At 38.1% G+C, this 18,463-nt stretch overlaps 1 protein-coding gene across 4 annotated transcripts in view; it reads right to left on the bottom strand.

Moving 5' to 3' along the window:
* LOC144695942 (microtubule-actin cross-linking factor 1-like) overlaps nt 1-18,463 on the bottom strand; it is a 554,471-nt gene that overhangs the window by 78,442 nt on the left and 457,566 nt on the right. For all 4 annotated transcript variants that reach the window (XM_078567039.1, XM_078567041.1, XM_078567037.1 and 1 more), the window contains 6 exons: nt 18,198-18,364; nt 16,068-16,227; nt 13,342-13,668; nt 9,548-9,632; nt 6,283-6,524; nt 5,909-6,115 (listed from right to left, as the gene is read on the bottom strand). In XM_078567039.1, the coding sequence (XP_078423165.1) occupies nt 5,909-6,115; nt 6,283-6,524; nt 9,548-9,632; nt 13,342-13,668; nt 16,068-16,227; nt 18,198-18,364 (1,188 nt within the window). The remainder of the gene's footprint in view (nt 1-5,908; nt 6,116-6,282; nt 6,525-9,547; nt 9,633-13,341; nt 13,669-16,067; nt 16,228-18,197; nt 18,365-18,463) is intronic.

Raw genomic sequence — 18,463 nt, 5'->3', positions numbered from 1 at the left:
AATATCATGGACAGATGTTAAAAATCATTTTAAAAAGTTAATGAAATTTATATCTTCTTATCTTGTGACTAGAATGGAAGCTCTAGTTCGACCACACCTAGAGAACTGTGTTCAGTACACCTTACTACAGCACTATATCCTTAGGAAGGATATTTTGGCTTTGGAGGGAGTGGAGTGTAGATTTTCCAGAATGATACCTGGACTCCAAGGGTTAAATTATAAAGGGAGATTACATAAGCTAGGGTTGTATTCCTTAACATGTAAAACAATTAAGGGTTATTTGATTGAAGTTTTCAAGAGTTTAAAGGGAGCCGAGAGGTCAGAGAGAGACTACTTTCGCTGTTTGGGAAATCTAGGACTCAGAGACACCTAAAGATTAGAGGCAGGCCTTTCAGGAATGAAGTTAGGAAAAACTTCTGAGTGTAAAGAGTGGTAAGAAGTTGGAACTCCCTTCTGCAAACTGGGTCAGTTAATTTTAAATATGAGATAAATAGATTTGTTAGTCAAAAGTATTAAAGGATATAGGGCAAGGGTGGTTGTCTATGTGTGGAGCCTCACGAGATGAGGGAGATCTTAAACAGTTTTTTTGCATCAGTATTTAGTCAGGAAACTGGCATAGTGTATAAGGAAGGGAGGGAAACAAGCAGTAGTTTCATGGAACATATAGAGATTAAAGAGGTGCTTGCTGCCTTACAGCGAATAAAGGTAGATAAATCCCCCGGGCCTGACATGCTATTCCCTCGCACCTTGAGGGAGACTAATGTAGAAATTGCAGGGGTCCTGGCAGAAATATTTAAAATGTCCTTAGCCACCGGTGAAGTGCCGGAGGATTGGAGGGTAGCTCATGTTGTTCCGTTGTTTAAAAAAGGCTCCAAAAGTAAACCAGGTAATTACAGGCCAGTGAGCCTGACGTCAGTAGTAGGTAAATTACTGGAAGGTGTTCTGAGAGATCGGATATACAATTATTTGGACAGCCAAGGGCTGATTAAGGATAGTCAGCATGGCTTTGTGCGTGGTAGGTCGTGTTTAACGAACCTTGTAGAGTTTTTCGAGGAGGTTACCAAGAAAGTAGATGAAGGAGAGGCTGTGGATGTTGTCTACATGGACTTTAGTAAGGCCTTTGACAAGGTCCCACATGGGAGGTTAGTTCAGAAGGTTCAGACACTTGGTATCCATGGAGAGGTTGTAAACTGGATTCGAAATTGGCTGTGTGGGAGAAGACAGAGAGTGGTAGTGGATGATTGCTTCTCAGACTGGAGGCCTGTGACTAGTGGTGTGCCTCAGGGATCTGTGCTGGGACCATTGTTGTTTGTTGTCTATATCAATGATCTGGATGATAATGTGGTAAATTGGATCAGCAAGTATGCTGATGACACTAAGATTGGAGGCATTGTGGACAGCGAGGAAGGCTTTCAAAGCTTGCAGAGGGATCTGGACCAACTGGAAAAATGGGCCAGAAAATGGCAGATAGAATTTAATGCAGAAAAGTGTGAGGTGTTGCATTTTGGAAGGACAAACCAAGGTAGGACATACACAATAAATGGTAGGGCACTGAGGAGTGCGGAGGAACAAAGGGATTTGGGAGTTCAGATACATAATTCCCTGAAAGTGGCATCACAGGTAGACAGGGTTGTAAAGAAAGCTTTTGGCATACTGGCCTTCATAAATCAAAGTATTGAGTATAGGAGTTGGGATGTTATGTTGAGGTTGTATAAGACATTGGTGAGGCCAACTTTGGAGTATTGTGTGCAGTTCTGATCGCCTAACTACAGGAAGGATATCAGTAAGATTAAAAGAGTGCAGAGAAGATTTACTAGGATGTTGCCGGGTCTTCAGGAGTTGAGTTACAGGGAAAGATTAAACAGGTTAGGACTTTATTCCTTGGAGCGTAGAAGAATGAGGGGAGATTTGATAGAAGTTTACAAAATTATGAGGGGTATAGACAGAGTAAATGCGAGTAGGCTCTTTCCACTTAGATTAGGAGAGATAAACACGAAAGGACATGGCTTTAGGGTGAAAGGGGAAAGGTTTAGGGGAAACATTAGGGGGAACTTCTTCACTCAGAGAGTGGTGGGAGTGTGGAACGAGCTGCCATCTGACGTGGTAAATGCGGGCTCACTCTTAAGTTTTAAGAATAAATTGGATAGATACATGGATGGGAGAGGTCTGGAGGGTTATGGATTGGGTGCAGGTCAATGGGACTAGCGGAATAATATTTCGGCACAGACGAGAAGGGCCGAATGGCCTGTTTTTCTGTGCTGTAGTGTTCTATGGTTCTATGGGTAGGTATAGCGAGTTAGATCACAGGTTAGCAGGGTTTCACTGAATGGTGGAGTAGGCTTGAGGAGTTAAATGGTCTGCTCCTGTTCCTATAACTTCAGAGCTCTAGTGATTGAACCTGAAACTTGTTTGAAATAATGTCTTTTAGCACTATGCTCATCATTTATATTAAATAGCCTGCCCTGATCTGAATATGAGCATACAATAGCACACAAGTAAATGTATTTTCTTGTGAATCCAACTGAGGAAACAAGAGTTGGAAAAGGAAGCCGTTTTCCTATGTCAGCTGTCCACACTGGCTCATGTTCATCCATGTTGGAGAGGATTAAAATCTTTTTCAGGATACATTTGATATGCCAAATCAAATTGCGACAGCTAACATAATAATGCAGGGTAAGGGTTATTTAACATTTCTTGCAAGATGTCAAAAATTGCAGTGAGAACGCATCAAATGTTGAGTATTTATAATAATTTTAATAATTTCAAAATAACCCATACCCTTGCTGCAGAATGAAAGAGCTGTTCCATTGGTACCATTAAAAATGTAGCAAGTGGTGTTACCTCCATTACTGGGGGACATTGCATAGCAAATTCACATTAAGGAACTGCAAAAATTAAGCAAACTTTGGAACCTATATTTCATTCTTCAGCAGCTTCAAAATGTTTAATTCTTCAGCAGCTTCAAAATGTTTCAATCCTGTTAACATTTTCAAGCGTACAGAGAAAAGTGGAAGAAGTGAAGTTTATTTGATGTGGTTCTTCAGAAGGTGGAAAACACAAGGTTTGATAATGGTGAAGTTAGCAATTGAAAAATCAGGAAGCTCTTGAAAGTGATGACAACACATCGAATACGTAAAACATAGCTAGGTTTAACCCTTTGAGTGTTGAATGTCTTTAATAGCATCCTGCAAACCAAGTTTCCCATTTATATTTAAGAGCCTTAATCTGCAGAATACCAGTCATGTGTAAAATTGTACTTGAAAAAGAAAGAAAAACTGAAGAGTTATCAAAACTCTCCAGAGGAATTTATATTTAAAATGTTTCTTTACATCTTAAAAATAATTGAGTCCTTAAAGGGTTAAACAATACAATAATAAAGAACTTCTAACAAATAAGTTAGCTGAAGCACACTTTACAGCAACTAAGTTTATAGGCAAACAGTTATTTGAATGAAGTGTGTCGAGTGCTGTTTTATGACCAGTGAGTTAGGAGCACATAATCACCCGATTTGTATAAATCAAACACAGTGTAAACAGATTATATATATATATAATATATATATATATATATATATATATATATCAGCAGTGGTTTACAAATATTAGGCCACAAATGACTGGTGTCTGATGTTGATGAATGACTGTTTTGAAACATGTTCAAGTGTGCAAATATATAAAAAGCACTTTTTAGAACAAAACCACATTTGGTAAAATCCACCTCACCAACCTTTGAACGTCACGTTACTAACTCCTCCAAACACAGTTGACAATGTCTACCACAAACATAATTGTTAAATAGTGGTTAAGCCTTTTTTCACAAATACTGCAGTACTATACTGTGAAGAGAATCAATCCACTAGGTTTAAGTCATGGTAGACATGATAACCACCAACTGGCAGTTTCTTTCCCAATAAGAAAACAGATAGTTGTCTGATCATAATGCTGATGACAGCATTCATTATAAATGGACTACCATTGGCATTATGATTGGAAAATCTACAATTTTTAAAAAACAAATAATTAAACTACTGCTTTGAATTACAATGCTCATTCAGATGGAAACAATAAGTGATGTAATTTTCAAACTCATTCCATTTTATTATACCTTCCATTGGACTGTGAAAATAGAGAAAAAAAACTAAATGAGGTGGAGTTAAACTGTGACGCGGGTTTTTTTTAAGATCAGGTGCAGTTGCCAAGTTCTGCAGATCCTCCAACTTGTGAAGACTTGAAACTATCATTTGTGGTACCTGGATGGCTATACCATTCTTGAAATTCAGTAAATCATTAGCAAAGCAGGAACTTGTTCCAAAAACCTAAGATACACTTTTGAACAAGGAAATCGGAATGCAAATATCAAACAGCTTTTGAAGTTTTACACCATGCATCACACAAACATTCAGTTTTTCCCCAGTGTTATGCCATGATCACAGAACCCACAGCATCATATATTTGCAGAAAGTGAATGCCCACGCAAAGAGAAAAAAAATGACAAATTTAAAACTATCATTTGGGTAAACAAGTTATTTTATATGCTTTTCTTAGTTTGGGGAAGGTTGCTATGGATAACACACAACACATGGATCACAACAATAACTTGCACTTAAGTAGCGTGTTTAGTGTTGAAAAACCTCCTGTGGCGTTTCACAGAGGTGCAAGGAAAACTGACACAAAACCAAAGAGGAAGGAATTAGAAAGGGTAAAAAACCTTGGTGAAGAGGTGGGTTTTTAAGAGTTGTCTTAAAGGAGAGCATGCTAGGAGAGGATTGAAGTAACTGAATCCACAAGACTTGAATGAGGGTTTCAGCAAGGGATGGACTGAGGAAGGAGCAGGGGTGCATCATATTGCAAAATAAGTTGTCAGTATTTGTGATAGAGAGGATATAGGGTCAACAGATCAGCTTAGGATCAAACACATTCTTTTGAATGCGTTATTGTCATTACATATGGTAGAATTCTTCCCTCTGGTATAATAGATTGCAGGATCTACATTAGACAGGTTATTATTTACACTGACATACTAAAAGGTATAGAATGCTTTTAAAGTAAAGTTTTCTCCTCTTTCTTGGCTTTCTTTACATTATAATTAAATTTTGGCTGACAGGAGGTACAATCTACTCCCTCGCCCTCACCAAAGCTAGTCTGATATCACTCATTAAATGCAAAGGAGTACTCTCCCACTGATTTTCCTTTATTTACATGGAAAAGTGCCTGGTCTCACTTGCTCTCCCTCATGATTGTAGATGAGAGTCTTCATCCCAGTACTCCATAACAAGCATGTTCTAGGGATTAGGGTACAATGAATTTAATTTGATCACCCATTTATAGTGAAGATCCTAAGAGAGATGACATTATCCCTTGTCTGGCTTGTTCAATGTCAAACCAATGAAACTGGTTAATGCATATGTTCGTATAACAGAAGTGTTCAAGTATCTCATCTTTGTGGGCTAATTAGGTGCATACAATTTTCCCATGCGCCATTTATAAATTTTAAAATCAGTGTTCCATTAATCTGCAAATATTTCAAGTTGCCGATATGAACAAATTTTGAAGGTGATTTGTAGGATTTATCCACTCATGAGGCAACAGCACTAAGAACAGATCTACAAAGTTTCAATAAGACAAGCCAATGAGCAAGAAACACAAGACCAAATCATCAGCCAGGCCTCTAGGGCCCGTGGGACAGACTTCTAGGGTTCATTGGCCATACAGTTTATAATTTGGACAACCATGCTCTTCAGACATTATTGTTATAAGCATTAGGATACAATCCATTCTGGCTTGTTTCCATTACTAGTGCCTGTACTAGGGCAATTTCACTTACTCAGGCTTTAGACATCTGGATACCCTTGCTTCAAGGCTAGAACTGTTACACAAACACATCTATGTATGTTTAAAAGAAAATCTACCTGTTGTGACCTCTGAATGGCAGCATCTATTGCTTCAACTTTCTGTGTTACAGTGTCGCTGACAGTTTTGTATCGTTCATTGGCTTCTGCAACCTGCCGATCCAGACCTTCTCGAGCTCTCCATGGCACCAGTTCCAGCAATGCATTGCTCACTTCATTAATTGTGTCCAGAACTAGCCGGTATTCCATTACTTCCTTCTTCAACTCCTGAGTATTAAGAATATAAGCTTAATATTCAGTTAAGCATAATTGTCTGCAGTATTTAACCAAGCATGTCAGATTACAAGAACAATAAAATGTGGATATGTTATTCCATTTTCCTTCCTTTTGTAGCTCAGTTTCACCGATTCTGGATGCCTGACCTCTCCACTTACCTTCTGTCTTTCATGAACCTGTGGAATCTGTTCTCCAACTGGTGACTGCGGAGTGTCTGCAGCAAGCTCGGCTTCCACTAAATCAAGCCAGCCACACAGTTCTTCATTAAAAGCCTGGAATTTTGTGGCAAGCTGCAGAACCTGCTCTAATGTTTTCAGCGCCCTGGAACTAGAAGAAGTAATTTCCGCATAACGACTCTTAATACCATCCAATTTCTCCTGAATTATTATTACTTCTTCACCTGAGGAAACAAAATATCAGCAAAGAAAATATTGAATAGATATACACAAGGAAACAGGAATATGTTAATGTTTAAAAAACTGAACCAAAGTTGTTCAAAGAGTCATTATTCATGCTAACTCAGTTTTAATACTCATCCTGTCAATACTCTAATGGACAAAACAAATGTAAATACACAAACATTTCTAAGCAGCAGTAAATGTACTAATATGTTGTAGCAGCAGGTCATGAATTACAAAAATCTTAGCAACTTTTTGGTTAGAAATTGCTTCAGCATTTCATTCAAAAAAGGAAGAAACTTTCCAGTATGAAGCACTGTAAAATCTCAATTGCAAATACCTGATAGTGGATTATGCTTCACTTGCTGGACTCCCTTGCACACCATTTGACAGCTCAAATATCCATTCATCTGACTTAATGACTCCAAAATGTTAAAATCTACTTTTTTGAACGAATGAAATGTTTAAAAAGTAGTCTGCTGCTACAACACATTAACAACTACAATGATAAATGCACAAAATGTTGTGTTTTTACAACATTACTTGTTGTAAAAACACAAGTTATTTAAGTGTTTAAATAAACATCAATGAATGTTAAAGAGCAAATACATTGATGACTGTATAGCAATGGTAATTTTTAGTCAATAGTCAATAGAATTAGCTAAGATCTCCCAATGTAAAAACGTGCTAATTTTAAAATTTTATTAGCATATTTATTTGGTGATATTTTACTTTACCTAATGATTGCATTAGGAAGTGAATTTCTCCTTTAAACCACACTTGCTCAGAAATATAGGTGGAAACACAAGATTGATTGGTAATACTATGACAATGACCTAGTCAGATTATAGCATGATTTCAACATATTTTGTGTTATATGAACGATACAAATACCAAGGATTTTTTTTTGAAGAGTGGTAATAGATTATCTGATGATCAGTAAAGTGATAACTATAAAGCTAGCTTTACTTGTGGGGATTCATCAAATCACAATGCTGGTGATATTGCATCCTTTATATTGTAAGACCCTGTTATAAAAGGACTCCACAATAAAGAACAGCAGAATAACCAATTCTTGCATGACTGAGAAGTACATAACTAATGACAGTCTTTATGAATAGAAAGTATTGGACGTTGTTCTCTATTTTATCTTCTGGTTCCACAACATATGCAGTGATAAGTTTAGTTTCAGTTATGAAGATTCGATATAGGCATCGAGGGAACATTAATATGTCATATGAGCTTTTCAATTAAAAAAATCAGATTTCTAATCTATGTGACTCTAATCTTGTGTGATTTACAAGAAACTAAAGCGAACAAGAAACAAGAAGCTTAAAATCAAACACAAAGCATGCATTCTCACTATATCCCTTTTGCACCTTCCCCTGGAGTTTTAGGTGTTTTATTCATTACAAATAGTTAAACTGTTCTCCAAAGTCAAAGCAACATGATTGAATGTGGGAACTGTAGTGGTAAAAACTTCCAATTTAAAAAAAAAATCAGATGACTAGAAATTGATAAAAATGTGCATTGCAGAGTTTTGGACAATACAATTTCTCACCTTGCCGTTAATTTTGATGTACAATCACAAAGATTGTGTGAAAGAATGATATCTTTGCTTTTAGTATGCAAAACTGGTTTGTTCGCCACTGACCAATGATAATTCATGACAAGAAAATGCAAAACTGATCAGTTGGGTCCCTGCTCTCATCACGCAAGCATATTGAAGGCTGGCAGACAGGAAAATGTTATTGATCACACCTGTGCAAACTTCTGTCGGGAGGATATTAGCACGGACTGAAGTGAGGGAAAGCTAAAATTTTTGCTGTAGTAATATATAGCATTATTGATAAAACAGAATTATAAATTAGTTAAGCCAATATAGCCATGGCTTGCACTGCAAGAAACAGGCCGTAAATTGCTGATACAAGAGCAACAATATGCAGTACTACATACTGTGATAAACTACACAGGGTGGCAAGTGACCTGAGAACTGATGCAAGTTACAATGCATTTGAAAAGCCGACTCGAAAACTGGCAGTTTTAAGAAGCACTTGTGAGTAGTATTCTTCTGCCACATTTGGAAACACTTCACAAATCAACGCCATCTACTTTCTTCAGTACACTAACTGTAAAGGTGTTTCTTGTCTCATGGGGTTAGATGAAAAGTTCTTTTGAAGAAAACAATAGATTTCTATAAACTTGAAAGGCCTAAATTTAAAAATGTTTCAGATATTTTCTTATCTGTTCTCACATAAGGCGATGTTAAAAATGTCACCCAATTTAGAGCAAAAGGATGGCGAAATGCAACTGTGTCCTATAGTTGCCATAAGTCCTTAATTTCAGCTTTGTCATTGGAGGAGCTTTGTGAGGAAGAAAGTAAAATAATGTACAAGCAATCACTTCTGTCACAGTTACGCATCATCTAGCAGCCAGTTCAAGAGAAAGACTGGAAGTAGGCTGTCTGCTTGCACTCTTGCATGGAGATCATCTAGCATTCAACAACAAAACATACAAGTTCTATAAAATAGAAGTTTATATTCTGCAGTAATAAGAGCCTTAGAATTTTAGTCCCCAATGTGATAGATGAGGTCCATTTTTGTTTAAAAGTTCTTACTCGAAATTGGTGTTTTGAGTGCAATTTAAAAAAAAACTCACTCTGTTACAGAATATTAATCAACATGTTTTTAAAATGTGCACATTTTAACTCTTCACTACTAATGGTAGGATTGGGCTTTGTTCCAACTCCATTTCTTGACGCTAGGAAGCTGGCAGATGGTGTCTTTATGCACTGTGCACAATGGATGTCGAGCTTTAATAACTGACAACACAATGGCAACACAGGATAAATGAATTAAATGGCTTGATTAAAGTTTACATCTTTGAGCTGAAAAAAACCTTTGGTCATTTATTGTGCAATTTTCCTCACTCGAGTTCAGTAACTGCTGGTCTTATTAAAACATTCCTAGCAGATCAATACCAAAAGCAGAAAATAATAAGGTTTTGAGTGTTACTGAACTGTTACCTGTAGTTTGTTTCAGTAAGGCCTGTCCATTTTTAATGGCTTGATCTACATTCTTCTTCCGGGATATAATGTCATCATTCAGAGCCTACAAAGAGATCATCGCAGCTGCTTAATAAAAGGATGGTGAGGTTTCTACGGAAACATCATTCCTGCTTCTCATGACTCGAATGCTAAGGGATCCAAAAAGGACTAAATCTGAATCATAGCCAAATGCAAGTAGAATTACGGAGCAGCTGCCTTGATCAGTGTCGAGAATTGCTGTGAAATGAATAGCAATTCCTCATACTCTGTCCTTAAAACATGCTTTTGTATATATTCCACATCTCCGTTATATCACAAAATTATTTTAGGCCTGCATTGGACTATGTTGGTTGTAGCATATATAAAATAAGAACAGAAAATGCTGGAAAAACTCAGCAGGTTTGGCAGCATCTGTGGAGAGAGAAACAGAGTTAATGTTTCAAGGCAGTATGACTCTTCTTCAGAGCTGAAGAGAGGTAGAAATGTGATGAATTTTACACTGTTTAAGAGGTGGTAGAGCAAAAAAAAGTGGTCAGGAATAGGTGGGAGCTCAGGAGAGATTTGACAAAGATGTTATGGACACAAGACAAAGGGAGTGTGAATGATAGTGTTAAAGACTAAAGAAGGAATTGGTAATGGCATAAAGGTAAGATAGCGGAATACGTTAATAGCAGAATAAGGGTCAGCACTCTGTGAAAGCAAAATGAAAGAACAAATAACAGATAATCCCGTGTTTGGGGTTGGTGGGGGGTATGGTTGGAGGAAAAACAAGGTTGGATTAAAAAACGGGTCAAGATGGAGGAGAGTGTTCATGGTCTGAAGTTGTTGATCTCGATGTTAAGTCAAGAAGGCAGTAAAGTGCCTAATTGGAAGATGAGGTGTTGTTCCTGCAGTTTGCGTTGGGCTTCACTGGAATATTGCAGCAGGCCAAGGACAGACATGTGGGCATGAGAGCAAGATGGTGAGTTGAAATGGCAAGCGACAGGAAGGTCTGGGTCAAGCTTGTGGACTGAGCAAAGGTGTTTTGCAAAGCAGTCTGTGTTTCGTCTCCCCAATGTAGAGACCATCACATTTGGAGCAGTGAATACAGTAGACCAAACTGCAGAAGGTACAAGTGAAGCACTGCTTCACCTGAAAGGAGTGTTTGGGGCCTGGGACGGTGAGGGGGTAAAAGCGGCAGGTGTTGCACCTTCTGTGGTTGCATCGCAAGGTACCGTGGGCAGGAGATGAGGAGTTGGGGGCTGATAGAGGAATGGACCAGGGTGTCACGGAGAGAACGGCTCCTATGGAAAGCTGACAGGCAAGGTGGGGGTGGGGGAGTGGTGAGGGGATGATGTGCTTGGTGGTGGCACAATGATGGAGTTGGCAGAAGTGATGGAGTATGATCCTTTGAATGTGGAGACTGTTGGGGTGAAAAGTGAGGACAAGGGGGACCCTATCATGGTTCTGGGAGGGAGGGGAAGAGGTGAAGGCAGAGGTGGAGTTGGGTCGGATACGGTTGAAGGCCCTATCAACACAGTGTGGGGGAACCCTCGATTCAGGAAAAAGGAAGGCATGACAGAAATGCCGTTTTGTATGGTAGAACCATTGGAACAAGTGCAACGGAGGCGGAGAAAATGGGATGGACTCCTCACAGGAAGTTAGGTTTGAGGAGCTGTAGTCAAGGTAGCTGTGGGAGTTGGTGGGGTTGTAATGAATATTAGTAGACAGTCTATCACCAGAAATGGAGAGAGAGAGATCAAGGAAGGGAAGGGAAGTGTCAGAGATGGACCACGTGAAGGTGAGCAAGGGGTGGAAATTGGAAGCAAAAATCGATACATTTTTCCAGGTCCAGACAAAAGCATGAAGCAGCACTTATACAGTAATTGATGCACTGGAGCAAAAGAATTGTTTGGGGTGGGGGGGCCCTCAGTAGAACTGGACAAGAATGTTCCACATAACTCACAAAAAGGCAGGCATAACTGGGGCATGCAGGTACCCACACCTTTCATTTGAAGGAAGTGAGACAAGTTAAAGGAGAAGTTGTTCAGTGAGAGAACAAGTTCGACCAGATTGCGGAAAGTGGTGGTGGATGGGGATTGTTCGGGCCTCTGTTCAAGGAAGGAGCGGAGAGCCCTCAGACCATCCTGGTGGGGGACGGAGGTGTAGAAGCACTGAACGTCCATAGTGAAGAGGAATGGTTAGGGCTAGGAAACTGGAAATTGTTGATATGAATTTGTGCATCAGAGGAATCATGAATGCAGGTGGAAGAGACTGGACAAGGGGAGCAAGAACGGAGTCAAGATAGGAAGAAATGAGTTCTGTGAGGCACGAACAGGCTAATGTAGCGACCGCTCTGACACCCTGATCCACTGCCCCATCACCACCAGCTCCCCATCCCACAGCACCTTCTCATGCAATTGCAGAAGGTACAATACCTGCCCCTTTACCACCTCCCTCCTCACCATCCAAGGCCTCAAACACTCCTTTCAGGTGAAGCAGCGCTTCACCGCCCCCCCCGCCCCCAAACACAGGGCTCTGTCACTTATCTTATGATTTGGTTTCACAGGGCATTGACTCTTGTTCTGCCATCAACACATTCTGCTATCTTACCTTTATGCCACTATTAGCACCTTCTTTAGTCTTTATCACCATTAACACGCCCTTTGTCTTCTGTCCATAACATCTTTGTCAATCACTCCTGAGCTCCCACCTATCCCTGACATTCTATTTTGCTCTACTCCCTCTTAAAATCCATCACATTTCTACCTCCCTTCAACTCAAGAAATCTTATGGACTCAAAACGTTAACTCAGTTTCTCGGTCCACAGATGCTGCCAGGCCTGGGTTTTTCCAGGATTTTCTGTTTTTATTTCAGATTTCCAGGTCTGCAGTATTTTGCTCTTATTATGATCCAGTAGTGCAATGAGCAGAAAAGCCAATATATATTTTTAGAAAATCCATTTGCCCGCAGAGGTAAACCAAAATACTGAATGCCTAATGATTCACTTCTCAAATCTTGATCTTAAAACATTAACTCATTTTTGTTTAACCTTGTTATGCTATTCTACTGTAAATAAGTATAGTTACATAGTGTTTACAGCACAGAAACAGGCCACTCTGCCCAACGGGTCTATGTTGCCTTTCACAGCTATATTGAACTAAATGCTTATGCCAAGTATGCTTACCTTAGATTGGTAAACATGTTTATTCTGGTCCTTAGCATGCAACAATTAAATAGCCAAAATATGATCAAAGCAGGACTAACTTCTAAGTGTAATATTTCTATTCAAAATAAAAAACAGATCCATAAAATGGTTGAGGCGGCACCACTGTTGTAGTATTTTAGTCTCCATCTTAAATGCATAAATTTTTGACTACACAAATCTGATTTAATATTTCAGTCTACTTTATTTAAAACATTTACGAGCAATGCATTATGTCAAGACAAATAGGGAAACCTAAAACTGCAGAATAAGAGGTATAACAAGTTCAACAGTATAACTAAAGACAGATATTCAGGATTTTAATATGTGAGGTGTAACATTTAAGGATTTTAAATGTTGCTCTAAACAAGATAGGTTGGGGGAAAATTACTTTAATTGTAACCTTTTCGCAGATAATCTTGAAACTAATGCTAAAATTCAACCAAAAAAAATTACAGCTGAAACAATATAAAAAAGTAATTAAAACCAAAAAAAATGAAAATTGCCTAAACAGAAAATTGATGAGGCATAGGTAAAATTAACTAAATTAATACAACAGAAGAAAAGGTTTAAAAAATAAATTAAATACCAGCTGCTCTGTGTGCTGTTTATGCAAGATGTCGGATTTGTAATCTTTGATGGTCACCAGACTGAGCTTGTCCTGAACGTCAGCCAGCCAATTCAACACCTCCACCTCCTCCTCTCCAAAGATCTTGGCATTGGCAAGGGCTTGCTGGAGCAGGGCTGCCTTTCTGCTGCACCTGTCCCCAATCTCCCTATACTGAGTCTGGATAGACTCCAATTTGTCCTCTACCATCTCCTGGTCTGCTTTTGCGCTCAACGTCATGAGAAACTGTCCGACACTGACTGCCTGTTGGATGTTCTGACTTTGGTTTGTGATGTCATCCTCTAAGGCCTGAACCAAGGATAAAATGATAGCATAAAGAAAACAGGATTATGAATTGAAAATTTTCAACAAAAAAAAAGGAATTGGTGCATCAAAATAAACTTCTTCAAAAACTCACACTTAGATTGCACCTTCAACATGGCAAAACTTTCCGTGGTGTTACAAAAAGGAGAGAAAAAAACACCAAGAAGGAATTGGGGACATCTTTAATCTAGATCATATACCATTCATAAATGGGCTAGTGGAGGAAACATTAGGCCATAAATCTGCAATGGCCATTTTAATCCAGAAAAAAATGTAGTTCTTTTCTTAACCGATAACAAGTTTGACAAAGGATCATGGTTAGTGTAGCTTAAGAGAGTCTGGACCAAAATTATGACAAACAGGCCGGGGCAAAAAAAAAATCTTGATGTAACTTCAAAAACATTTTAGACTTTGCTTTGAAGCTAAAAGCAAACAGAATAATAAATGACCTGTCTGGATGCAAGAAAGCAAACATCTGCAAAGCTAATTCTTCCCAATCTAGTAATGCAGAAAACATCTTAACACTTCAATACTGTTTTTTGTAAGTAACATTTCTACATTAATAATGTATAATTAAAAACAGATATATAATACATAAATACACAACCAATTCTGCAGACACTAGGAACGGAGTTGAGATCGGTCAACACATTGTTTACAGATTTTTTCTAACTAGAGTCAGGACCCTTTAATTCCATTAATTTGGGTAGGATTTTCACCTATGTTCTAAAGATGAGACAACTGGATGCTACTAGAAGTTTATTCATACCTTTATGTCTCTCACTAATGCCTTCAACTAATATCATTTATCCTTAATGCGGCGGAGAGAACCTAGAGCTGTGAATTTCTCTAATACTCCAAAGGATGCTTTTCATTAATAACCAACATGTGGCGAGAAAATATAGAAGACTGATCTTTGAATGCTTTTTCATAGCTTGCAAAACAAAGTTCATCACGGATGCACAACAGCACTCTTTCTTTATTGGCATGCAGTCAATTAGCACAGCAGAGTTGCAATAATTAAGAATGTAATTACAGTCTCAAACAGGTTCTCCAATGAGTTGGTTTATCCAGCTAATGACTCAGCCATACAAATCAGGAAGTTCTAGGTTTTATGCTAGGACTTGGCTAGTCTCAGCTAGGACAGTAACAGGACTCCTGGTTCAGGCAGAAGGAAATCAAACAGGATTCTAACTTGCAGTAGTGAATCTTGTTTGAAGTTCACATGCATGGGTGTTGGACAAGGACAGGATTGCCTTGATTGCCAAGTCCCCAGTCTGCTGAAAATTACTTTCATCAACTCTAACACAGGGATAAAAGCCACTTCGGTGAGGCATTGAAATGTGCCTGTGGAACCTTACCCCAGCAAAAACTCGATGTCTTCAGAAAAGGAGAGTAAGCAAGCAATATAAAAAAGGGAATAATCTCATGAGCCTTTGAGTGGAGCCCAATATTCATCTAAAGCTGGGGATGGGATAGAGGTGAAAAAGCTTCATTGAATGGATACATTTACAACCATATATTAATTACACACAGAACTAATGGTTCCTGCAATAAGATATTAGAAAATCCTATTATTAGTTCCTTGTAATAGTTGGCAAATCTACATCACTTTCATTTAGGGAGCTAGCAGGAAACGGATTGAGACACAGCAGGTGGTTTATGTGAATATGAAGGGCAGTTTGGGTAAGAATGTGCATGAGTGATACATGTACATGCATACAGAAAAGGTTCTTGCTAGGGATAAATCCAATTGGATCTGATTTTAGTTCAAATCCATGAACCAGATCCTGGCCTGCCCCCAACAAAAGTAGTAATTCTTCCTTCAGCTGAATGGCATTGTGAAAACTTGGCTTACTCCCAGCTTATCTTCTCTTTCTAGTGTTTCCTTGTCATCCATTAAAAAAACAGAAATAAAAAAGTCTGAACTCTTCTCAGCCCAAAAGGAAGCTTGTTTTTCTTTCTCTTACCATCGCAGCATTTGACATGTTTTGTTATGGTGGGGGAGGGGGACAAAAAGGTGGTTGTATTGAACTTTCATCCCAACATTTCATTTATCCAGACCAATATGTATTTATTCTTAAGGTACATGGTGCATCAATTTCCTTTCCTGAAAGATTGTTGCTCTTTTTTAAAATGGTGAGGGAACTGCGCAGTGAGGATAGTTTGCAATTAAAAAGTCCATACATGAATTCAGTAAAAAGAAGTTAGGGCTCATTCTGATGTATTGCGAACCTAAGAATATGCAAAACTTACATTTTTTAATTTAATATAACAAAAAAATAGAGTTTGAAAATGTAATAATTTTACAACATGTCATTCATTTACAGCTAAAATAGTACAATACCAAGTATAAAGTTATACTTTGGAATGATGCCACTTACCTTATGACGTATGATTTGCTGATGAATTTTAGCAGTTTGTGTTCCTACAGGTTCAGAGTTGGCCAATTTCTTCTCCTTGCTGATCAACCACTCATTCAAGGGCTCCACTGTCTCATGGAACTGCTTTGCAATAACCAAGATATCCTCTAACTGCCTCTGCCTGCAAGAACACAAAGCAAGATACTATAATGAAACACATGGTCCACATCTGCTTAAATATTATTGTAGTGTAAACATTTATACAAAGAGCATCATAAATCATTTAGGGTAACTGCATTCAATTAAATAAAATCTTAATACCCTCATTCTTTAGTGTAGTTTAATTTTACCAACCTAAACGAACTGATGAAGCCGTGGGAATATGAGCTAGAGGGCTAGACAGTATGCACAACTACGTTAACACGTGGTGCAAAGACAGGTGCATGATGATATTAGACATAGTGCAAGGAGCAGCCAGTGTGAATATTTGACTGGGACAAATTGACAAACAACAGAATAAATGACTGTGCAAATGATTATCTACATTGACTGCAGAAACTTAAATCTTTGAGTGGAAATGGTTACATTTACTGATAACTTTTTTCCTTAGAGACTGGTACTATGTTCATTCACATATCTGGAATATTTTCAAGCTATGAATGCCATCTAGGCAAAGAAAAAAATTTACTCTCCCTTCTTTGTCATTGCATATTTGTGGTACTCCACAATGCTTAATCATTTGACATACACAGACATCTTAAGGCAAACAGCAGTGTACATTTTAAAACATGGATGTAGAATATTTTCTAGGGAGAGCCTCTGATTTTCTTTTAGTAAATATTATTGTTGTTGTACTGTCATTCTTTGGAGAACATGTTGCATGGTTAACACTTGTTAAGCTCTATTCTAAGGGTGATTCCTTGGATAAGTGTAGATTTTAGATTTGTATGGCCCCTAATCAGATGTTCAAATTTAACAACTTCAGTTACTAAACAGAGTGAAGCCTCCATTGTAGCATTTAGAAGATAGTCTCTCCCACAAAGCTGCCAGTAATTCAGATGCATGTCTAGTATTAGTACTGCCAGGGATCAAATATACAACAACCCCCACTACATAGCCATGGATTTGGAAGAATTCACTCAATTCTAGGGAAAAGGAAGTCATAAATCACAAAAAATGACACTTATTTAAATCTACCTTCTTCACATCTGTGCAGAGATATATCCCTTTGCAAATGCCAATGTAGCTGTCTGTTTTTTTAATGGATGTATTTAGATTCATACCAAATCTGATGCTCATCCCTTGTACTTTAAATAGAATTTCTGAACAAAAGTGAGGAAATGGTTTCAAGCTAGTGTGTTTTTTCAGTAGAAACAGCTGACCATTTTGTATTCCTTCCAATGTCTATACGCTCTACACAGGGTCAATAGACTTAAAATGGAGTAAAACTATTAATTTGGGTTTGCTTTAAATTGTTATAAATCCAGTTGAGTGACTCCCTACACAGTTGTACATGCACGTTTGCTGAAGTTACTACAATGGTAATGCAGTCAAGTGTTTACAAGCCCAATAGACATTAAAATAAAAACTTTTCTCCAGTGACTAGGTGCAGTAAAATCTCACCATTATTTCATATACAGTACTCAAAAAAAGCCTTGTAAAATCTCAAGGTTTTGTTGAATTCAGATGTAGCAAGTTTATGCTCTGCTTTTTATGCATTTTCTGTATTCTTTACATTTATGTAAATAATCAAACCAACAATTTTGAAACAGTTTCTGCTCCTAAATTTTTCCTTTCAATTTATGCAATGAAATCTAATAATTTAAGAAATATTAAAGTCTTGCTCAAATATTTTAATGTTGTTTGTTTTATATCCTCCTATGATACTGATATGAAAGCTTAGCATTTACACGATATTTACACCATAAGTTGAAGGACCACTCCATCAAATTAAAGCTGGGATATGCAATCTGTCTCAGTTCTAACTTCAAACTCTCCATGGCTGACTAAGAATGGCTATGGTGGGAACTTTTAATTCTGGAAAAATGAAATGTTTCTACAATGTTGTTCTAAAAAAAAATCTCGATTTCCATACACAGCTAAACATGGTTTTCTTCTCTCTTCTCACATGAATATGAAAAGACCTTGTACCTTGCTGCAGCCTTGCTGAGCAAGCCATCCCATCTCTCCCCCAGACTCTGCAGTTGTTTCTGGATCTTTTCTTTTTCGGCAGTTTCTGCTGATTCTGCTATCCTCTCTCCTTCTGCCTTGATAATCTCCACTGTGGATTTGCGATCATCCAGTAGTCTTTGCAGGAGCTGGGCAACAAAAAAGCAGAATTGGCAAGAGGCGTTACATTTAAATCTCACTTTTTTGTGCAACAATGGTAAAGCAACTGCCCTGAGAGGCTGTTCTAT

The sequence above is a fragment of the Cetorhinus maximus genome, chromosome 21 (genome assembly GCF_964194155.1).
Source record: "Cetorhinus maximus chromosome 21, sCetMax3.hap1.1, whole genome shotgun sequence".
Classification (NCBI taxonomy): domain Eukaryota; kingdom Metazoa; phylum Chordata; class Chondrichthyes; order Lamniformes; family Cetorhinidae; genus Cetorhinus; species Cetorhinus maximus.
This window is presented reverse-complemented; position numbering and strand designations above follow the sequence as displayed.